This window comes from Chanodichthys erythropterus, chromosome 10 (assembly GCF_024489055.1).
Source record: "Chanodichthys erythropterus isolate Z2021 chromosome 10, ASM2448905v1, whole genome shotgun sequence".
NCBI classification, from domain to species: Eukaryota; Metazoa; Chordata; class Actinopteri; order Cypriniformes; family Xenocyprididae; genus Chanodichthys; species Chanodichthys erythropterus.
This window is the reverse complement of record NC_090230.1, coordinates 42,546,040-42,563,619: the sequence shown is the minus strand read 5'-3', so window position 1 is coordinate 42,563,619 and position 17,580 is coordinate 42,546,040. Positions and strand designations below refer to the sequence as shown.

Below are 17,580 nucleotides of genomic sequence, written 5' to 3'. Positions count from 1 at the left end.
TTAACTCAACCCTGATCACAGGGCAAACCGGCTTGCGTCACAAAAGCTGGTATTGATGGCGTTACTCAAGTGACCCCTCCTCTCCGTCGGTACTACAGTAAATAACAAGTCCTCAAACTGTTGTACGTGTATATGATGCTGCAAAAAAAAAAGCATATTATGTAGGTTGTTGGTTCTTGTTTACGCTACTGAATGTGAGGAAAATATGAGCAGCTGTGACCCCCTTTCATGGATGAGTTGAAATTGTTTATTAGATTCAAATGACCAGCATCTAATTTTCACTTGCTCAATAAGATCCAGACTGTTTTGCCTATTGCCCTCCTCGGGTTCTGTCTGTGGCCATACTGTGAGAATAAAGTGTCTTTGAGATCAAACATTGGTGCTGAGCAAATGGATCTCACGCAGAGAGGGCAGCAGATGGACTGGGCATGGGAACAAGGTAGCATCTCTCCAAACAGACTTTCAATGAGCCACAGCAAAAACATGAAGAGGCTGTTGATAGTAAATGATGTAAGGGACACTGGGCTTTTTCTCCACTGAATAAGTAGGGCTATTTTTGTAAAGGCAATGTCAAATCAAATCAAATCAAATTTATTTATATAGCGCTTTTACAATTGGTAATTGTTTCAAAGCAGCTTTACATATTAGAAGCACAGAAAAAAAAGGGAAGTGGTTAAAACTGTACAAACAAGCGTGGTAATATGTAACATATACAAGATGGTGCTACATTAAGCCAATGTCGGCTGACTTCCAGGGGTGGAAAAAAACTATATCTATGTCTATACATGCAAATAAGTGTGATAAACCAACCTGACATTTATGAACAATATCCTCATCCTGAGATCAAACTTCAGCCTTTTGGTTAAATTCTGCCTTCGTTTTATAGTTTACTCCTGTCTGAATGTGTATCAGTGTGGTTTTAATGTGTTTACACAGGAGCTGTAGCAAAAATATGATACTGGAAATTAGGAGTTTGTGACAACTAGCCCCGGTCATGTTTATTATAGTTAAAAAAAAAAAAAATGCTGTTGTCCTACATCTCCAAAATCTTGACCGGAATGTCTCACAAACTTATTGTCATTTAGATGGATGTACTGTATTTTTATTTTAGTGCTCCCAATATGTCAGGCCCACATTTCCAGTGCTTGGATGCATGAAACCTTAAGTAGATACTGTAAAACTTCACACTGAAGAAGGGGGAAAGCAACATCTTTAAAACATAAGGTCCGCTGATAGCTCTCATGGGAATAGAAACTTCTGAAAGACTGGCAATTATGGGACAAGTTAATTCTCATAGGAGGAGGTGATATTTCTCTCTAAGGTATAAGATGAGAGTGCGTGAGCTGTACTATTCTTCAGGTGTAAACACTTGAAATTCAGTTTATGTAGTTCTTAATGTCTTTTATTTAATTTTATGAAAGATAATTATTCTAGTATATATACGCTACTTTTCAAAAGTTTGGGATCGGTAAGATTGTTTTATGTTTATATTACTGTTTTTTTAAAATAACTTTTCTATTTTAATCTATCTTAAAATGTCATTCATTTTTGTGATGGGAACGCTGAATTTACAGCACTCATTTATTTGTATCAACGTTGAAAACAGTTCAATTATTTTTGTAATATTTTAATGGAAGCCATGTTACATTTTTTTTTCAGGATTGTTTGATGAACAGAATGTTCAAAAGAACAGAATTTATTTGAAATGGAAATTCATTATAAATGTCTTCACAGTCACTTTTTTTTTTTTTTTAAATCAATTTAATGTGTCCCTGCTGAATAAAAGTATTAAAGGGATAGTTCACCCAAAATTGAAAATCCTTACTCGCCCTCAATTTGTTCAAAACCTGTATGCATTTCGTTTTTCTGCTGAACACAAAAGATCTTTTGAAGAATGTCTGTATTTCCCCACATACTATGGAAATCAATGGGGCCCAACATCAACTGTCTGGTTACCCATATTCTTCAAAATATCTTCTTTTGTTTTCAGCAGAAGAAAGAAATTCAAACATGTGTGAGTGTGTATAATGTGGAAATTAACAAAGAAAACATAAATATAAACAAATTTTATTTCACCTACTTACAAAAGAGAACAAAAGGTCAAGTAAAGAATCCAGTTTTCAAAGAAGTATGGAATCCACTCACATCAGATAATAAGAATGAAACGAATAAATAAAGATATAAAAAATCAAGTTTAAGAAGGCTAGCTATTGGAGGCTTTTTCAAATTGTCAATACAGACTTTGGGTTTTTATTCCTGAGGTGATTTGTGTAAGAAATCCATGGGGATTATTTTAAATCCAGATTTTTTTTTTTAATGATTCTGGACTATAAAAGAAGAGTTCTACAGGTAGCTATTGGATGTTCTAGTCACTATCTTCATGTTTATTTCATCTCAGAGGTTTAGCTGTTCTACAGGGGCCTCTAGAGTCTGACAGTGCTGGTTCAGTCCATTGCTGGTGCTTTAGGCAAAACAACATGTTGTAGTCTCCTTCAACTCATGGTACCCCTGGTGGTTAGGCTCTGTAAAGAGACAGAGAGTGCTGTTAGGGGCATCAATTTTTGGGGTGTTAAGTGCGAAAAATCTTTTGTGTAAAATAAAGTGCACAATGCGGATTCTAAAACTTATAAAGATTTGTTTTTCATTAAAGCCTCCTTTTGAACTGATAAAATTGTTTCATATGTACAAGAAAGTAGTATGAGTTAGACACAGATGGACTTATTTTCACTGATTTTAAATCAAAATCTGTGGAATTCATTAAAAATGGTTATACAAAATATGGTAAAATTGGTTAAAATGAGCCAAATTATTTAATAAACAAACACAAAATGTGTGATGAGAAGCAGGCTCATATTAAACTGCTATATATTTCTTAAAAAAATTAGTCATTTTCTTCCACATTATCTTCACACAAAATAAAATGATGTTCACAGACACATTAGGAACACAAATGTTTGCTTTCCAACATCCTATATCACACAATTATGTCACTTTGATGAATTTCTGAACGTCCCATATGACAGCCACGAAAATGCCAACGAGCAGGATGCGTTTAAGTATATAGATGAGAGTGACTGTACCAAGCGTCATGTCTTGTTCCACAAGAGGGCGCTGCTCTGAACAGTTCACTGCGTTTCCTCTGGCTGCTCCCAGCACAGTCATGATATCTACTAGATTGAGCTTTCCCTCCTCTCTGGCCTCTCTCATCTCCTCCTCGAGCTCTTCGGCGGCTTCCGCCACCTCCTCGGCCTGCTCCTCCGTCAGCCCAGCCTTAAAACCCTTCAATCGAGGAGGCGCGAGGGAGCACACGGCCCTCAGGCGACCGTACGATTGCAGCTGCGCTACGTTGGCGCGTAGGAAGAGGAGCAGCACATTGAGATCGTTAAGTGGGCAGCCCAGTTTCTGACCGCTGATGAGCCCCAATCCGGGAAGCACCTCATAAAGGGAGAGGAAGGTTGTGTCCCAGCAGAACAAACGCAGCAGGCTAAAGAGAACAATAGGAGCTAGCAGCACATAGACGGCACCATTAGCTACACTAATGACCTGGAACACAAGTAGGCCAGTCATTTTACACTGAACTAGCTCGGGCACCCAGGGCTGGTCACGGAGAAGGCCGGTGCGCACAAAGCAACTGAATTCATCTTGTAGAAAGGCGGAGAGGTGGAAGTAGATTAGGTAGAGGCATGAGGCGGACATGAAGGTCAACAGCAGGAAGCCTCGCAGGAAGAGCATGCTAACCAGGAAGTAGGAGCCATGTTTGCACTGCATGTATCTCTCCAGCAGGGGGTACTCAAAGTACCGCTTGCGCTTGGCTCTAAACAGATAAAAATAGAACGATTTTATGTTTGATGTTTGAAAACAGCAACAAAAAATGTGGAAATGACACACTTCAATATTTGGATATACCTCTCAAGCTCAGTCTGAAACTGCAGTGGGTTTTCTGATTGCTCTTTTAGGTCCAGGATGCTCTGGGCCAGGCGGATAGAGCGGTTGTAGGACTTGTCCAGCTCGTCGATGATGAAAAACAGGTCAGAGGTCAGACTGGGCACGGCTAGATGCCGCCACATCAGAGCCGGCAGGTACATCATCATGGCCATGACCAATAAGGAGTATGGAAACATCTGCACAAACAAGAGAGCAAATGAGTACCGAATAGGGATGGGCGATATATCGCATGTGATTGTCACGTGCATTTCGTCAGTAAAGCCGTTTCCCTGATTACCGCTAAATATATCGCGTTCATTATCGAAGGCGATTCATCTGCGATATGAACGTGATATTGCGTAGCTTGTCAGTGAACTACGGCTCTGTCTATTAAATGCCGCTCCATTTGAAAGCAAGTGATGGTGATTTAGCGGTAATCAGGGAACCGGCTTTACTGACGAAATGCGCGTGACAATCTCATGCGATATATCGCCCAGCCCTAATGGGCGATACCACTTTTTTTGTTTTCGATACGATACCGATACTTTCAAGGCCAAAATCGCCAATATCGATACCGATACGATACCTCTAATCTGAATTTAAGTTATTAAATTATGAATAATTTAAGTCCCTAAATTATTGAATTACTATGGGTAATGGTACCCACTTAACATTATATTTGAAAGGCATTTTAACATTCAATATGACTTAACTGCAATTTATTAGATTTTTTTTTTTTTTTTTTTTTTTTTTTTAAAGTTGGTTAAAATGTTTACTTGTAGTGATAACCATCGAAATCTACAAATACTATAGGCTTAGCTGAACTATGGTCACTGTAGTACTGGTTCGTTTTCATAAGGGACTGCCAGTGACAGGCTGTTGCACCCATTAAATGCAAACTTTGTATTCTGAAAGTGTAGTTACAGAACAGAACATCAATACGAACATTTAATGTTCAATTAAAAAAAAAATGTAAATGCAAAAACTATGGAGGCTACTATTTCATGTTGTTTTTTGTGGAATAACTCAAACATATTATGTTGTTCTGTCTGCTGTTAAGCATCGTTCTGGGCTGCATTTCCCAAAAGCATCAATGGTTTCTAACAATAATAAACGCATGTAGCCGTTTGAATGTAGTGTCGGCAGTGAGCGAACGCTTTCTGTGATTGATTGGTTCTGACTTGCAACATTTGCATGTGTTCAGATGAGCAGGAAAATAGTTCTAATACACAATTATTCACTAACATAGGTTATTTGTCCAATTCAATACATATTGTATGCATTAAATTTATTCTTAATTAAACAAAATCACTGGTTAAAAAAACATTTTAGTATCGATATTTTTATTTGAGTATCGATACTTTCGATACTCAACGTTGGTATCGATATATCGATACTTCATATCGATCTGCCCATCCCTAGTACCGAAGTATGTATGTACTGTATCTATCCATGCATCTATTTTTCCATCCATCCATCCAAATTAGATCTAGGCAAATTCAGTGCTCAGTTTGAGACAATGAAATATCTTCTGAAACTCTATATAAAATCACTTGTCTCTTGTTCAAGAGAAAAAGCAAGATACTTGAGAAAATGTTTCTATTTGCTATCCACTTTATATGACAACAACTAAGATATTAAAGTCTCATTTGTGATGTACTAAGATATTAAAGAGGTCTCATCTGTGATGTATTTTATGAATATTACTCACTTTATGTACCCACAGTGAACGTTCTTCAAAGTTCCCATCTGTGTCAAACTCATGGTGCATGAGAGAGTCCCAGCAGTACGTATCCACATATGCTGCCTGCTTTACTGTGAAGTTGTTGGGAGGAAAGCAGCTAATCTGTGGGCCTGGAAGGAAAAACAGAGAAATTAACATGCTGAGAAATAAATGACAGTGTTCTAGCATCACTTGTTGCAAGTAGAGAAGCTGGGCAAGAGCTGGGTGGCATGTCTGTAATAATGCTAGATCTTGTCCAGGGATCCAGATGGTGAAACCACTGAGGCAGCCAGGAAACACCCTTCTGTGGGCAGTTTTGCTGCCTGGGCGAGAGGGTGTGACCCTGCTGCTGAGAGGTGGCCAAGCCCTGCTTTTTATGGACCACTGAAACATCTGTGTAACAAACCAAAACCCACAGTCAACCTCCAATTTACTGACTGAGCACAACATGCCCCACACCCACAGCTATTATGGATAACTGAGCTCCACAGAACATCTCTACAAATTATATGATACCAAACTGCTTCAAACCAGGAGAGGTATTAATAGACATCTGAGTTTCCTAAAAGTTTCAATCTTAATCTATTTATGCAAATAAATATACAGTAAGCTCTAAAACTCTGAGACATCTCGGATCTTTTGTTTACATACACATACACACACATATCATGACAACTCTAAGAAGAGCTTTAGCATGGTAACAGATAAGACAATGTTAAAGGAACACTCCACTTTTTTTGAAAATAGGCTCATTTTCCAACTCCCCTAGAGTTAAAGGAACACTCCACTTTTTTTGAAAATAGGCTCATTTTCCAACTCCCCTAGAGTTAAACAGTTGAGTTTTACCGTTTTCGAATCCATTCAGCCGATCTCCGGTTCTGGCGGTACCACTTTTAGCATAGCTTAGCATAGTTCATTGAATCTGATTAGACCGTTAGCATCGTGCTTAAAAATGACCAAAGAGTTTTGATATTTTTCCTATTTAAAACTTGACTCTTCTGTAGTTAAATCGTGTACTAAGACCGACAGAAAATGAAAAGTTGCGATTTTCTAGGCTGATATGGCTAGGAACTATACTCTCATTCAGGCGTAATAATCAAGGAACTTTGCTGCCGTATCATGACTGCAGCAGTGCAATGATATTACACAGCGTCTCTCACAAACGTCTCCATGGTTGCAAGGCACGTTCCCTGTGCAAGCAGAGGCTCACGGGAGCTGCGTAATATCATTGCACTGCTGCAGCCATGGAATGGCAGCAAAGTTCCTTGATTATTACGCTGGAATGAGAGTATAGTTCCTAGCCATATCAGCCTAGAAAATCACAACTTTTTATTTTCCGTCGGTCTTAGTACACGATTTAACTACAGAAGAGTCAAGTTTTAAATGGGAAAAATATCAAAACTCTTTGGTCATTTTTAAGCGCGATGCTAACGGTCTAATCAGATTCAATGAACTATGCTAAGCTATGCTAAAAGTGGTACCGCCAGAACCGGAGATCGGCTGAATGGATTCGAAAACGGTAAAACTCAACTGTTTAACTCTAGGGGAGTTGGAAAATGAGCCTATTTTCAAAAAAAGTGGAGTGTTCCTTTAATGTATTTGGTCTTGGCTGAATAGATATGATGCGCTGCTGCTGCAGTTGATTATTGCTGTTGTTGTAGATTATTGCTCCTGCTGCTGCAGAGCAAGTACAGGAAATTGCTACTGCCAATAAATACACCAATATGTTGCTGTGAGCATGTAAGACATACTGCTGCTGCACAAATAGTATATAAAATCCCCATAGGGAAAAGTTACATTTAAAAGTAATGCATTGCGATATTGTGTTACTCCCTAAAAAAGTAACTAATTATGTTAGTTTTTATGGAAAGTAATGCGTTACATTACTTTTGCATTACTTTTTCTCATCTAGGCTGGGCTGTTTGTTTGTTTTTATAACAACAAAAAGTTCTATTTTTTGGCAGATGTAAAGGGCCTTTCACACCAGAAGTCAAATGAATAAGCCTTAAGCCGCCTTTCCACTGCACACGAAAAACGACAGCCGTTGGACCGGAAGTCATTCATTTTCAATGGAGAGTAGTACGGGGTCTGTGTGGAGTTCCGATCATATGCGAATGCGAAAATTTCGGATCCGATTTGAGCTTCGGATGCGTTGAAATATTTGAACTTCTGCGGCTAGACCGTATGCGGCCGACCGACCGGATATGATGTATTCTAATCAAAAGTATGAGCGCGAAGTTAGAATTACCAATATTTTAACACTTTAATGTTATTCTGTAAACACTATTTCTCTGAAATGGTAGTTATTAATAATTATGTCAAAAAAAGAAGATATTTTATGATTATTAAATCAATTTTTTACGTATTAGCTCTATAAAATCTACTAGTATGTTTTTTATTTTAGATTTATTGAGGGTCATTTGCTTTGTATGGATATATTCATACGTGCATTAACGTTACAATCATTAAAATCGTTCAATTTACCATGGTGGTTGCTGGGTTGGAATAAGCCGAGGGTAACCGTTGCTTCACTACCAATTTCAAAGTTCTGTGCGACTGCCGCTAGGGGGGTGAAATGCGACAATCGGATGCGAATGTCGTGTGCAGTGGAAAGGCGGCTTTAGGCTGAAGGAAATTAAAATCCACGCCTGTACAGTAGAGGCGCAGTTCAAACAAACAAGTCTTTCAGCTGTGCTGCTATTCTGGAATACAGAAGAATAGGATGCAGAAGAAGAAGGAAATGAGTAAATGTACTCTCACATTTAGTCTAGAGCTAGCCTAGAATAAGCATCATATTCACACAGCACACTACGCCTCTGCACTTACTCCTGATTTCTCTCAACATGGGGACAGGAGAGCTGTCAGTCAATAAATGGGAAAACAAAGTAACTTGTGTTACTTATTTGAACAAGTATTTCTGATATTTTGTTGTAAATTTAAAAGTAAAGCATTACTTTAATAGTTACTTAAAAGAAGTAATCTGATTACTTAAACATGCATTACTTGTAATGCGTTACCCCTAACACTGCCCGTAGAAGATCTATACAGGTGGAGCTGGGGATGGTGGAGGGTTTCAAAGGAACTCTGAAAGCACTACAAACTGCTATAGCAAAGGTTAAGCAGCCATTCACATGTTGAGCTGCAGATGCGACAAAAGTCAATTAGCTTGTGTTAACGATATAAATGTCATCAGGTTGCTTTAAGGACCCGTCAGCCTGCGGCATCTAGAGTTTCATGAGATATACATATACATATATATATATATATATATATATATATATATACATACAGTAGTCAACATTTGAAGTGGATCAAAACCTTTCATCAAAGTTATCCTAAAACCTCCTTCTTAGGACAACTTTGATTAACTTTTTTGATCCACTTCAAATGTTGACTACTGTATACATACTTTTTTTTTGACTACTGTATACCATTTTTTTTTATTCTAATATGTATCCCACATTCTTTTTTGCAACCGACATTAGCATGTGATATCATTTTCCTTCCACTGTAAAATTTGTGTTGCTGTATCCTAACCAAATAACCTGAGTGTTGTCAGACCACGTTCGGAGCCAGGGAGAATCAGTCTGCTTGCCTTGCACGTCTCAGTTTAATTAGCATATCTTCTCGTTAGTCTGAAATAGAGAGCTGGGAAAGAGCAGACTGACTGTAATTATAGACCCTTGTCATCTACACGTCTCTCTTAATCATCCTCATGCCAATTAACATCTGTGTGAGCTGATTGCAGACCAGCTCTAGAGGAACTGATTGCAACCTCAAAGTCAACTGCCTACACAAAACAGACAGTTCTCTCCAATGCATTTTTGGCAGGAAAGCTCAAGTTGGTGGCATTTACAGCCGGAAATTGGTAGCCATATCGTTTTAGTCACTAAAAATGTCTCCCCTGAAAGCAATTCCAGTTGGTTTGGGATGTCATATAAATTGCTAATAATCATTAGCATATGCGTAATTCTCATATTTCACCAGTTTCCCTTCCTAGGCAGTGCAGATAGCGCTGTCACCTCAGATGAACACTAATTACATCCAGTGTACTATCAGCCCAGCCCTCAAGCTAATGGTCAGTCAATTAACTCAAGGGTTTGTGAAATTACTGCAGTGCCAGTGTCGCTCTGCTGTCCTGTGATTTGCGCATGGACAGTAGGGAGAGGAAAAGAGCTGCTAACCGATAGAAATCTCTCTGGCAAAGGCCATGGACACCAGAAGGAGCGGCAGGCCCACAGAAATGAATTTGATGACTTTATCCAATGGCAAATCCAGCTCCAGGTGTCGAATGCGATTGTCCCCATTACTATCCCTCAGCAGGGCATCAGAGAGCATCGCTTGGGCGGCCGTGTTTGCGATAGACATCCTGCGAACTGTGTGTGGCAACAGAAAAGCAAAAGGATATTTCTGGTAAACAATTCCTTGGTTTAATCACCTGTGCTCTCATTCATATTAACAGAAAACAAGTCCATTAACATCAATATGAATGCATAAGGGACAACTTAACTTATCAAGAAGTACTTTGATGATGTGGTTTAATAGCAAATGATACAAGAACACATATGATTAGTCTTACTTACATGATAAAGTATCAGATTAAGCCTTCCATGAAATTATTCCATTAAACAGTAATTATGTCTTCCATTAAATACATTAGCAGCTATCCAAGTTCTTATTAACCAAAACCTTTGATGCACTGCCACTTTAACACACAAGTGTTAACGATTATTGGATTAGGCTGTTTGCATTCTGTGTATAACCCAGGGTTGTTTTCTTTTTAAACGCGTTTTAACCACAGTTTTTTTTTTTTTTTGTCCTGGGATATGAAATAATGCCCTGGAGCAATAAACAACCAATCATAAACGCGTGTAACTCATTAAATAGTGACGAAATTTGTATAGTATTCACAAAAACTGTCACGCGCTCTATTTCGTTGTTTGAGGGGGAAAAAATCAACATGTCAAACGGAAAACGAGTTAATTTGAGTGTAGAAGAGTAGGCTATTCTTACTTTTGTGATCCGAAAAGTCTATTCAGTACAAGTTTGATGCTTTTTGTTTTGTTTTGTTGTTGTTTTTTCCTTCTTTTTTTTCAGGAATATATTAGCACAACAAGAGCGATACACGACGTTATTTAAACATGTCACGTGCTGTATTGGCGCAATGACACCGATGCCTCGAATATACAAATAATAACTTAATACAGGCTACAAATACGAACGTTAAACGGGTCATATGTTCGTCCAATCAACGATACAGACACGACAAATGTGCAAAAAACTTACGAATTACGAATAAGATATTAACCTGTTGGTTGCAAATGTACAGAATACCCAGGATTAATTCCTAACCCAGTTTTTATGGTTTAGAATGACCTGGCTGGGGTCAAAAATGTTAAAGCAATTATTTTTGTACAGTTGCTCTTACAGTACCTTATGCGTTCCTTGTCCAGTAGAGGAATGTATTGTGGATCAATCCAGCAGTAAACTGGTCCTGAGGCTGGAGAGGAGAGGGATGCTGGCATGGATCTTAAATACTGGAGGAGGTCTGAGCAAAATGAGAGGCTGTACTGGGCTGGGTTACAGAGTTATTAAAGAGTTAGAGAGGTCTTTTGAGCCTGCTGGGGCAAAAGCATAGAGAGAGAGGGTGGAGATGCAGATCTACTGAATTCCCTAACATGCTCATCAGCCCAGTGGCACCAATCCACTTCAGATGCACCCGGCTATGTGGCTTTTCTTGCCTCTGTCATTTCCCAGGTTATTTATACTCTCTGGCCCTGACCAGCCCTGCCTGTGCAGCCATGCTCAAGAGTGCTGGTACTGGACTGCCACAAACACTGTTATTTCAGATGCAAATACAGACCTTCACGAAGTTTAGAGCTTCTTAGAAGGCTGTTTAACCCATTCATGTGCAAAATACGTTAATTTGAACACGCTGTACAGCTTTAAAGTGTAACTTTATAGAAGCAAAGATTTTGAAGATTGAGACTTTGCAATCTGAGTAAACATCCAGAAATGGCTGCATGAATTAAACACTTCCATATGACACAGTATCCAGAAAGTTGTCTACTTGTGTGGAAGATGTTTGATAACATCTAAAGTCAGCCAAAAATATTCAAAGAGCTGCAGTTCCCAGTGGCCATGAATGCATTTTAAAAATCCTTGCAGGAAATCATGAGGTTTTATTTTTATTCCTTGTTTGGCAGCTAGAGATTTTCATAAAGCCTACTGTAACTTTGCCTTTAAGGGTTATAGTTATTTAGGGTACAAAATTATGACTAGAGACAATATAGCTGTAATTCCTGTGTTACTCCTAGCCAAGACAGACCAAAATGCTCTTAATTATTATTTATATGAACTTTATGATTCCTGCTCTGTTAATCTAAATCATATGCAGAACATACATACATACATAAATTAAACATAATAAGCATTTCCAGACCTAAATGGTTCCAAGCAATACAATCATACTGTGGGACTGTGTTTATCGTTTGTAAATTCAAGAAATGAAAGCTCTAGCGTAAGTTCTGCCAGGAAGACTCAATGTTACATCACCAATTAGTTTAGATCTAACCAATCATTATCTTGCACTTGGTGTATAAAATATTGCTGACACATGTTTGAGTCTGCAGATGCTGAAGCAAACCTTCACCTCCATCCTCCCCACCACCACCGGGATGGTCCCTGTTCATACCTCCCAGGGGGTCGGCTACGCCCCTGCCTTCATCTTCAGGTAGGAAATGCAGAGTCCGCAACCATTTAGGATCTGAGCTACAGATGGGGCCTACGCCAAAGAACTTTCTTACAACATTTTGCTTGCTGATTGTTAATAAATATGGTTGTCACGTTATCTTACCTCCCCGAGTCTTTCTGGTAGAACTTTCCCTGATAAAATACACAGACAATATTCCTGCACTCTGAGATCTAGTTATAAAAGATTATTTGTGGATTTTTTCCCCAAAGCAGTATTTTCACATCGTTTATATACTATTATTTATTTTTATTAATATTTTGAATGATCTGTTTTTCTGTTTAGATGTGCTTTTGACATAAATATTTTAAAATAGCCTATCCTATCCTATTTTTTTTTTTTTTTTTAATTCAGTTATAGTTTTTCATTTATTTCCAGGTAGTAAATTAAGTGATTCAACTTGCCAAGGATACATTTATAATTTGTCAAGTTTAAGTTTTACATCTAATATTTATATTTTACTTTATTTCAGTTATCAAATTTAGCTCACAATAACAACCCAACAAAATGGAGAATATTATAATTTAGCAGTAATTAGCATGTATTCATTTGTACTAGTTTTACATTATTTTGCAAAATGACACCCAGGTCCACTAGAGTCATAGTTTTTAATTATCAAAAATGGTCTACTGAAACACAATAGATTATGACAACAATGTATACAAACAAATAATTAAAAAGCTCCCCTATCATCACTTGCTCTGGAAGAACAATTTAAAAAAAAAAAACAACAACCGAGAAAAGGATAATGAGAAACATGTACTTCACAAAGACCAACTGCAATAACATTCAGAAACATCCTCTGTCTTTTCTAAACATCACATCAGAAACAGGTGATTAAATCTGTAGACACAGTTAGCTGAAAAGCTCAGAAATATCTTCACAGTTTTTGTTTCGTCCTTCACATAAAATAAAGAGGAGCGTTTCAGGGTGTGATACGCACCTGTAAATATGTCTTTTTTTCCTGCAGTGTTCTTCAGTAAACGTCATTTGTAGGTCCTACGGTTTCAAGAAGGGCACGAGAGTTTTGTTCCTTGCGTGGAAGAGATGCTTGGCACTCTGCGTTCAGTCTCCCAACATGCGTTTGTTTTAAACAAGGCTGATGTTTTTTGCTCAGCCGGTGAATCCAGCGGACAGCATCCTTGTTGATTGTGCCACTGCCTTTTGACAGTTTATAAAATAAATATGAAGTGTCTGGGTAAAATGCATCACTATCAAATGTACATACATTGTGCTGTCAGGCATTTAGATTGTTTCTTTAAAAAAAAAAAAAAAAAAAAAAAAACTTTGAAGACTGAATATTTTTTTAACTCTACAAAAATAAAAAGAACATGCCTAAAACATCCACTCATTGCATGGTTATCAATATGACTGTAAGAGGGTAGACATTATGTCATGCTAAGACACCTGAGAACCAAAGAGACATAATAAACAAAGTAAGGCTTAAATGGATTATATGAGAGTAGCATGATTGGTTGCTTCACGGCCCAATGTACAGTGCGTTCTTTGCACAATGTTCTGTCCTCCCTAAAATTCTCACTTTAATATGAATTTTATGTATTCATAAAGTCCATAACAGGCTCCTCCTCTTCGTTCTGATTGGATGATCCATGGCACTTAGTGTCCACTGGAAACCATTCAGGCAGTGTTAAGATGTGTTGCCATGGGGATGAGTAAGAGTTAAGTCAATTATGTCATTTTCGTCTATCTGATCCTTTATTCAAGTCCTTCGTTGTGGTTGAGGCCCAGATCTCTCCGAGCCATCTGTCTGCCTCCCTCACTTTCTTCATCCTCTTCTTCATCTTCCTCCTCATCGATTCCCTCTTCTTCCTCCTCTTCTTCGTCGTCCTCCTCTGTGCCATCCATGGAATCGTCAGTTCCTCCCAGCATGGCTTGCTGCATCGCCAGTGTGGCGGAATCGGAGGACAGAGGCTGCAGGCCGTCCATGCCCAGAGAATCTAACAAATACATGGAGAAACACAAATAGTAATTGCAAAAAGTAACATATGCAAAAACATAAACTGTCAGCACCACACACGTCTATACATATATAGGATTCTTTGATAATTGGAAAGTTCAAAACAACAGCCTATATCTGAAATAGAAAGCTTTTTTTTTTTTTTTTTAGAAACTCGTTAAATTAAGAAAAAAAGTAGAAATTCAATGTTGAGAATAAACTCATTAAATTGAGAAAAAAGTTGTTACGTTTCGAGAAAAAAAGTGAAAATAAATGGTTGAGGATAAACTCATTAAAGTTTGAGAATAAAGTAGATGCGTTTCAAGAAAAAAGTCAAAATAAAATGTCGAGAATAAACACGCATGAGTTTCTTCTCAAAACTCAACAACTTTATTCTCAAAATTTTATGATTTTATTCTCAACATCGTATTTCAACTTTTTTTCTCAAAATTTAACAAGTTTAATCTCGAGATGGTTTTATTTTCCTACGGAGGAGGATTAGGGCCAAGCAATAAAAAAAATAATAAAACCATATCGAGATTAAAGTTGTTAAATTTCAAGAAAAAACTCGTTAAATGTCGTTAAAAGTTAAAATTTCGTTAAAAGTCGTTAAATTAAGAGAACAAATTCGTTAATAATTGAACGACTTTTTTCTCATAATTTAATGACTTTATTCTCAAAATTTATTGAGTTTATTCTCAACATTTTATCTCGACTTTTTTCTCAAAATTTAACGACATTTTTTCGTAATTTAACGAGTTTTTGCTCATAATTTAATTAGATTATTCTCAACATTTTATTTCGACTTTTTTCTCGAAATTCAACAACTTTAATCTCGAGATGGTTTTATATTTTTATTATTGCTTGGCCCTAATCCTCTTCCGTATGCATTAACCTGATCAAAAGTGACAGTAAAAACATTTATAATTTTCAACATTGATGATAATAATAAGAAATGTTTCTTGCAGCAAATCGGCATATTAGAATGATTTCTGAAGGATCATGTGACACTTAAGAATGGAGTAATGATGCTGAAAATACAGCTTTGACATCACAGGAATAAAATGCATTTTAAAATATATTCAAGTAGAAAATTATTTTATTTTGAAAAAATATTTCACAATATTATTGTTTTTTGCTGTATTTTGATCAAATAAGTCTGCAAAATATTATTATTTGATGTTAAGGGACTCATACGCAACAATTAAAAGGTTCAAACATTCACTGATGCTCCAGAAGGAAACACGTTAAGAGCTGGTGGGTGTAAACTTTTTGAATTTGAAGATCAAGGTAAAGTGTACATAATTTGTCTTCTGGGAGACATGTAAGTAGTTTACAAAGGGCAGTACTAAATGAAAAAAATATGATATTTACACAAAATAAGAAAAATGTACACATCTTCATCCTGTTCAAAGGTTTTCACCCCCCCGGCTCTTAATGTGTTGTGTTTCCTTCTGGAGCATCAGTGAATGTTTGAATCTTTTTGTAATAGTTGCATAAGAGTCCCTCAGTTGTCCTTAGTGTGAAAATCTAAATCATACAGTCACTACTATAAAGTAGTTTCAAATATGAAAAAAAAAAAAAAAAAAAAGTTTAATCAAGGACCTGGAGGATTTTTCTGTAGAACAGAGCTCAGTTTAACTGCAAACAAGGGACTCAAGAACAACCATCACAAAAATAAATAAATAAATAAATAAATAAGAAAAAGCAGTGGATCATCCATGTAATGACACAAAGTATTAAGAATCAAGGGTATGTAAACATTTTTATAAATTTAGCTATTTTTTTGGTCTTGTGGACTATACAGGATGTAAACATCTTTTGTGTAAAATATCTTATTCAGGACAATACTAAATAAAACAATGCATTTTATCTGATCCCTCTTATTTTTTTTAAATAATTAACACTTTTTTTCAAGGGGTATGTAAACTTCTAAGCATGACTGTATATAATATTAGAGAATATGTTGGTATTACTGACTGTCTGAATTGTTTGCTGAGTGGGATCCGTGTGTCTGCAGGACTCCAGCTACAATGGAGTCGGGCCAGAAGCGCTGTGTGGGTCTGTGCTGAGATTTCATCTTCTTGGCTTTGGGGGCAGGGTCAGGATTACTGGCATCCAACATGGGCTGCAGTATACGCCTGCGGGCATTGATAAACCTTTCAAAGAGAGAGAAAATAAGGACACGGATATAAGACATATACCAGGATTTTTGTTAGATACTATAAACATGGTTTGTGATTTTGTTTGTGGCCATTAGATGGCGGCATTTGGCTGTGCTAGTCATTCTTACCAGTTGTTCACCTGTAATAAGGTAAGATTTGTTTGTGCTGCGATCTGTCTTTTCTCATCTTCTGTAGGATAAGGATGCTGAAAAACAAAATTGGGATACAAAAAAAATTGTATGCCTTTATTTGTTAGTCTTCTGAGGTTTTTATCTCATTGGAGTGAGAACATGAAATCAAGAACTAGATATGACATGACTGAAATGCAGTGCATTTTAAACTCCTCAAGCGCCTCTTTGGCTTGTACGGCAATAACGTGAGAAGAACACACATCCTTTTTCTCACCATGAGATGCTGGAAGAGCCAGGAACGCATAATGTTTGTGGCATGTTTGGGAAGGACGCCTCGTTTGTTTTTGGATTTCTTGTCATCGCCGTCCAAGAGCGAGGACAAGTCCAGGTTCACCTTGGAAGAAAGAGAAGAGAGACGAGAAAGTGAGTGGGGGAGAGGGAGGGACAGTTGCCACGGAAACAAAGAGAGTCGCCAGTCACCATTTCTTTGGCAGGGGCAGGAATGCCTTCAGTCACCATAGCAACACAATGGGAGTAATGATACCTAAAATTAAAGCCAAGGAGGGTACATTTACTGAAGCCTTTCATCAACTTAAAGAGCTGCAGAAAATGTTGCCAATTTTTTTCTTTCCATCAAACTTATTATACGCTCTGAAGTACGATTAATGTAAGGCGAGTGAAAATGCAAGAGTTTGAGAGCGACTATATTTAAAGGATGCATGCTAAATTAACTATTTATTTTGCTTTGGTTTACACCATTCTGAGACTGGCATATTAACATTTCAGAGAAGTTTAAGATGCATAATCTACGAGAGCTCCGCGTGCAAAGAAATAAATTAATAAAAGAAGAAAAGGAAAAATTAACATTTCCACTTTGAAAATAGGGATAATTAATTTCATGCTACCATTGCCACTGAAAGCCATAAAAA

At 37.3% G+C, this 17,580-nt stretch overlaps 2 protein-coding genes across 3 annotated transcripts in view; both read right to left on the bottom strand.

Annotated features, from left to right (window-relative positions):
• Positions 1–2,368: 2,368 nt before the first annotated feature.
• Positions 2,369–10,015, bottom strand: panx3 (pannexin 3). Its single transcript, XM_067397808.1, has 5 exons — positions 9,832–10,015; positions 5,636–5,778; positions 3,907–4,121; positions 3,081–3,814; positions 2,369–2,522 (listed from the first exon to the last, which is right to left on the bottom strand). Exons 1-5 carry the CDS (start codon positions 10,013–10,015, stop codon positions 2,464–2,466), a joined length of 1,335 nt encoding a protein of 444 aa, XP_067253909.1. The 3' UTR covers positions 2,369–2,463.
• Positions 10,016–11,131: 1,116 nt separating this feature from the next.
• Positions 11,132–17,580, bottom strand: part of pknox2 (pbx/knotted 1 homeobox 2) — a 68,437-nt gene continuing 61,988 nt past the window's right edge. The window contains exons 8-12 of one of the 2 annotated variants that reach the window (XR_010896189.1): positions 16,926–17,045; positions 16,649–16,725; positions 16,336–16,514; positions 13,342–14,356; positions 11,132–11,147 (exon numbers count right to left, since the gene is read on the bottom strand). Coding sequence is in view for 1 of the 2 variants with exons in the window: in XM_067397806.1 (XP_067253907.1) it covers positions 14,115–14,356; positions 16,336–16,514; positions 16,649–16,725; positions 16,926–17,045 (618 nt within the window). In the remaining variant the exon portion in view is untranslated. Of the gene's footprint in view, positions 11,148–13,016; positions 14,357–16,335; positions 16,515–16,648; positions 16,726–16,925; positions 17,046–17,580 lie in introns of those variants that run through there. The other variant, XM_067397806.1, reaches the window with a different exon arrangement.

Excerpts from the sequence above, each read along its gene's own strand:
- panx3 (XM_067397808.1), bottom strand. The coding sequence starts at position 10,015 with ATGTCTATCGCAAACACGGCCGCCCAAGCGATGCTCTCTGATGCCCTG. Across the intron at positions 5,779-9,831 it reads TGCCAGAGAGATTTCTATCG|GCCCACAGATTAGCTGCTTT; the intron begins GTTAGCAGCTCT and ends TTTTCCTTCCAG. Across the intron at positions 2,523-3,080 it reads GGAACAAGACATGACGCTTG|AGCCTAACCACCAGGGGTAC; the intron begins GTACAGTCACTC and ends GTCTCTTTACAG.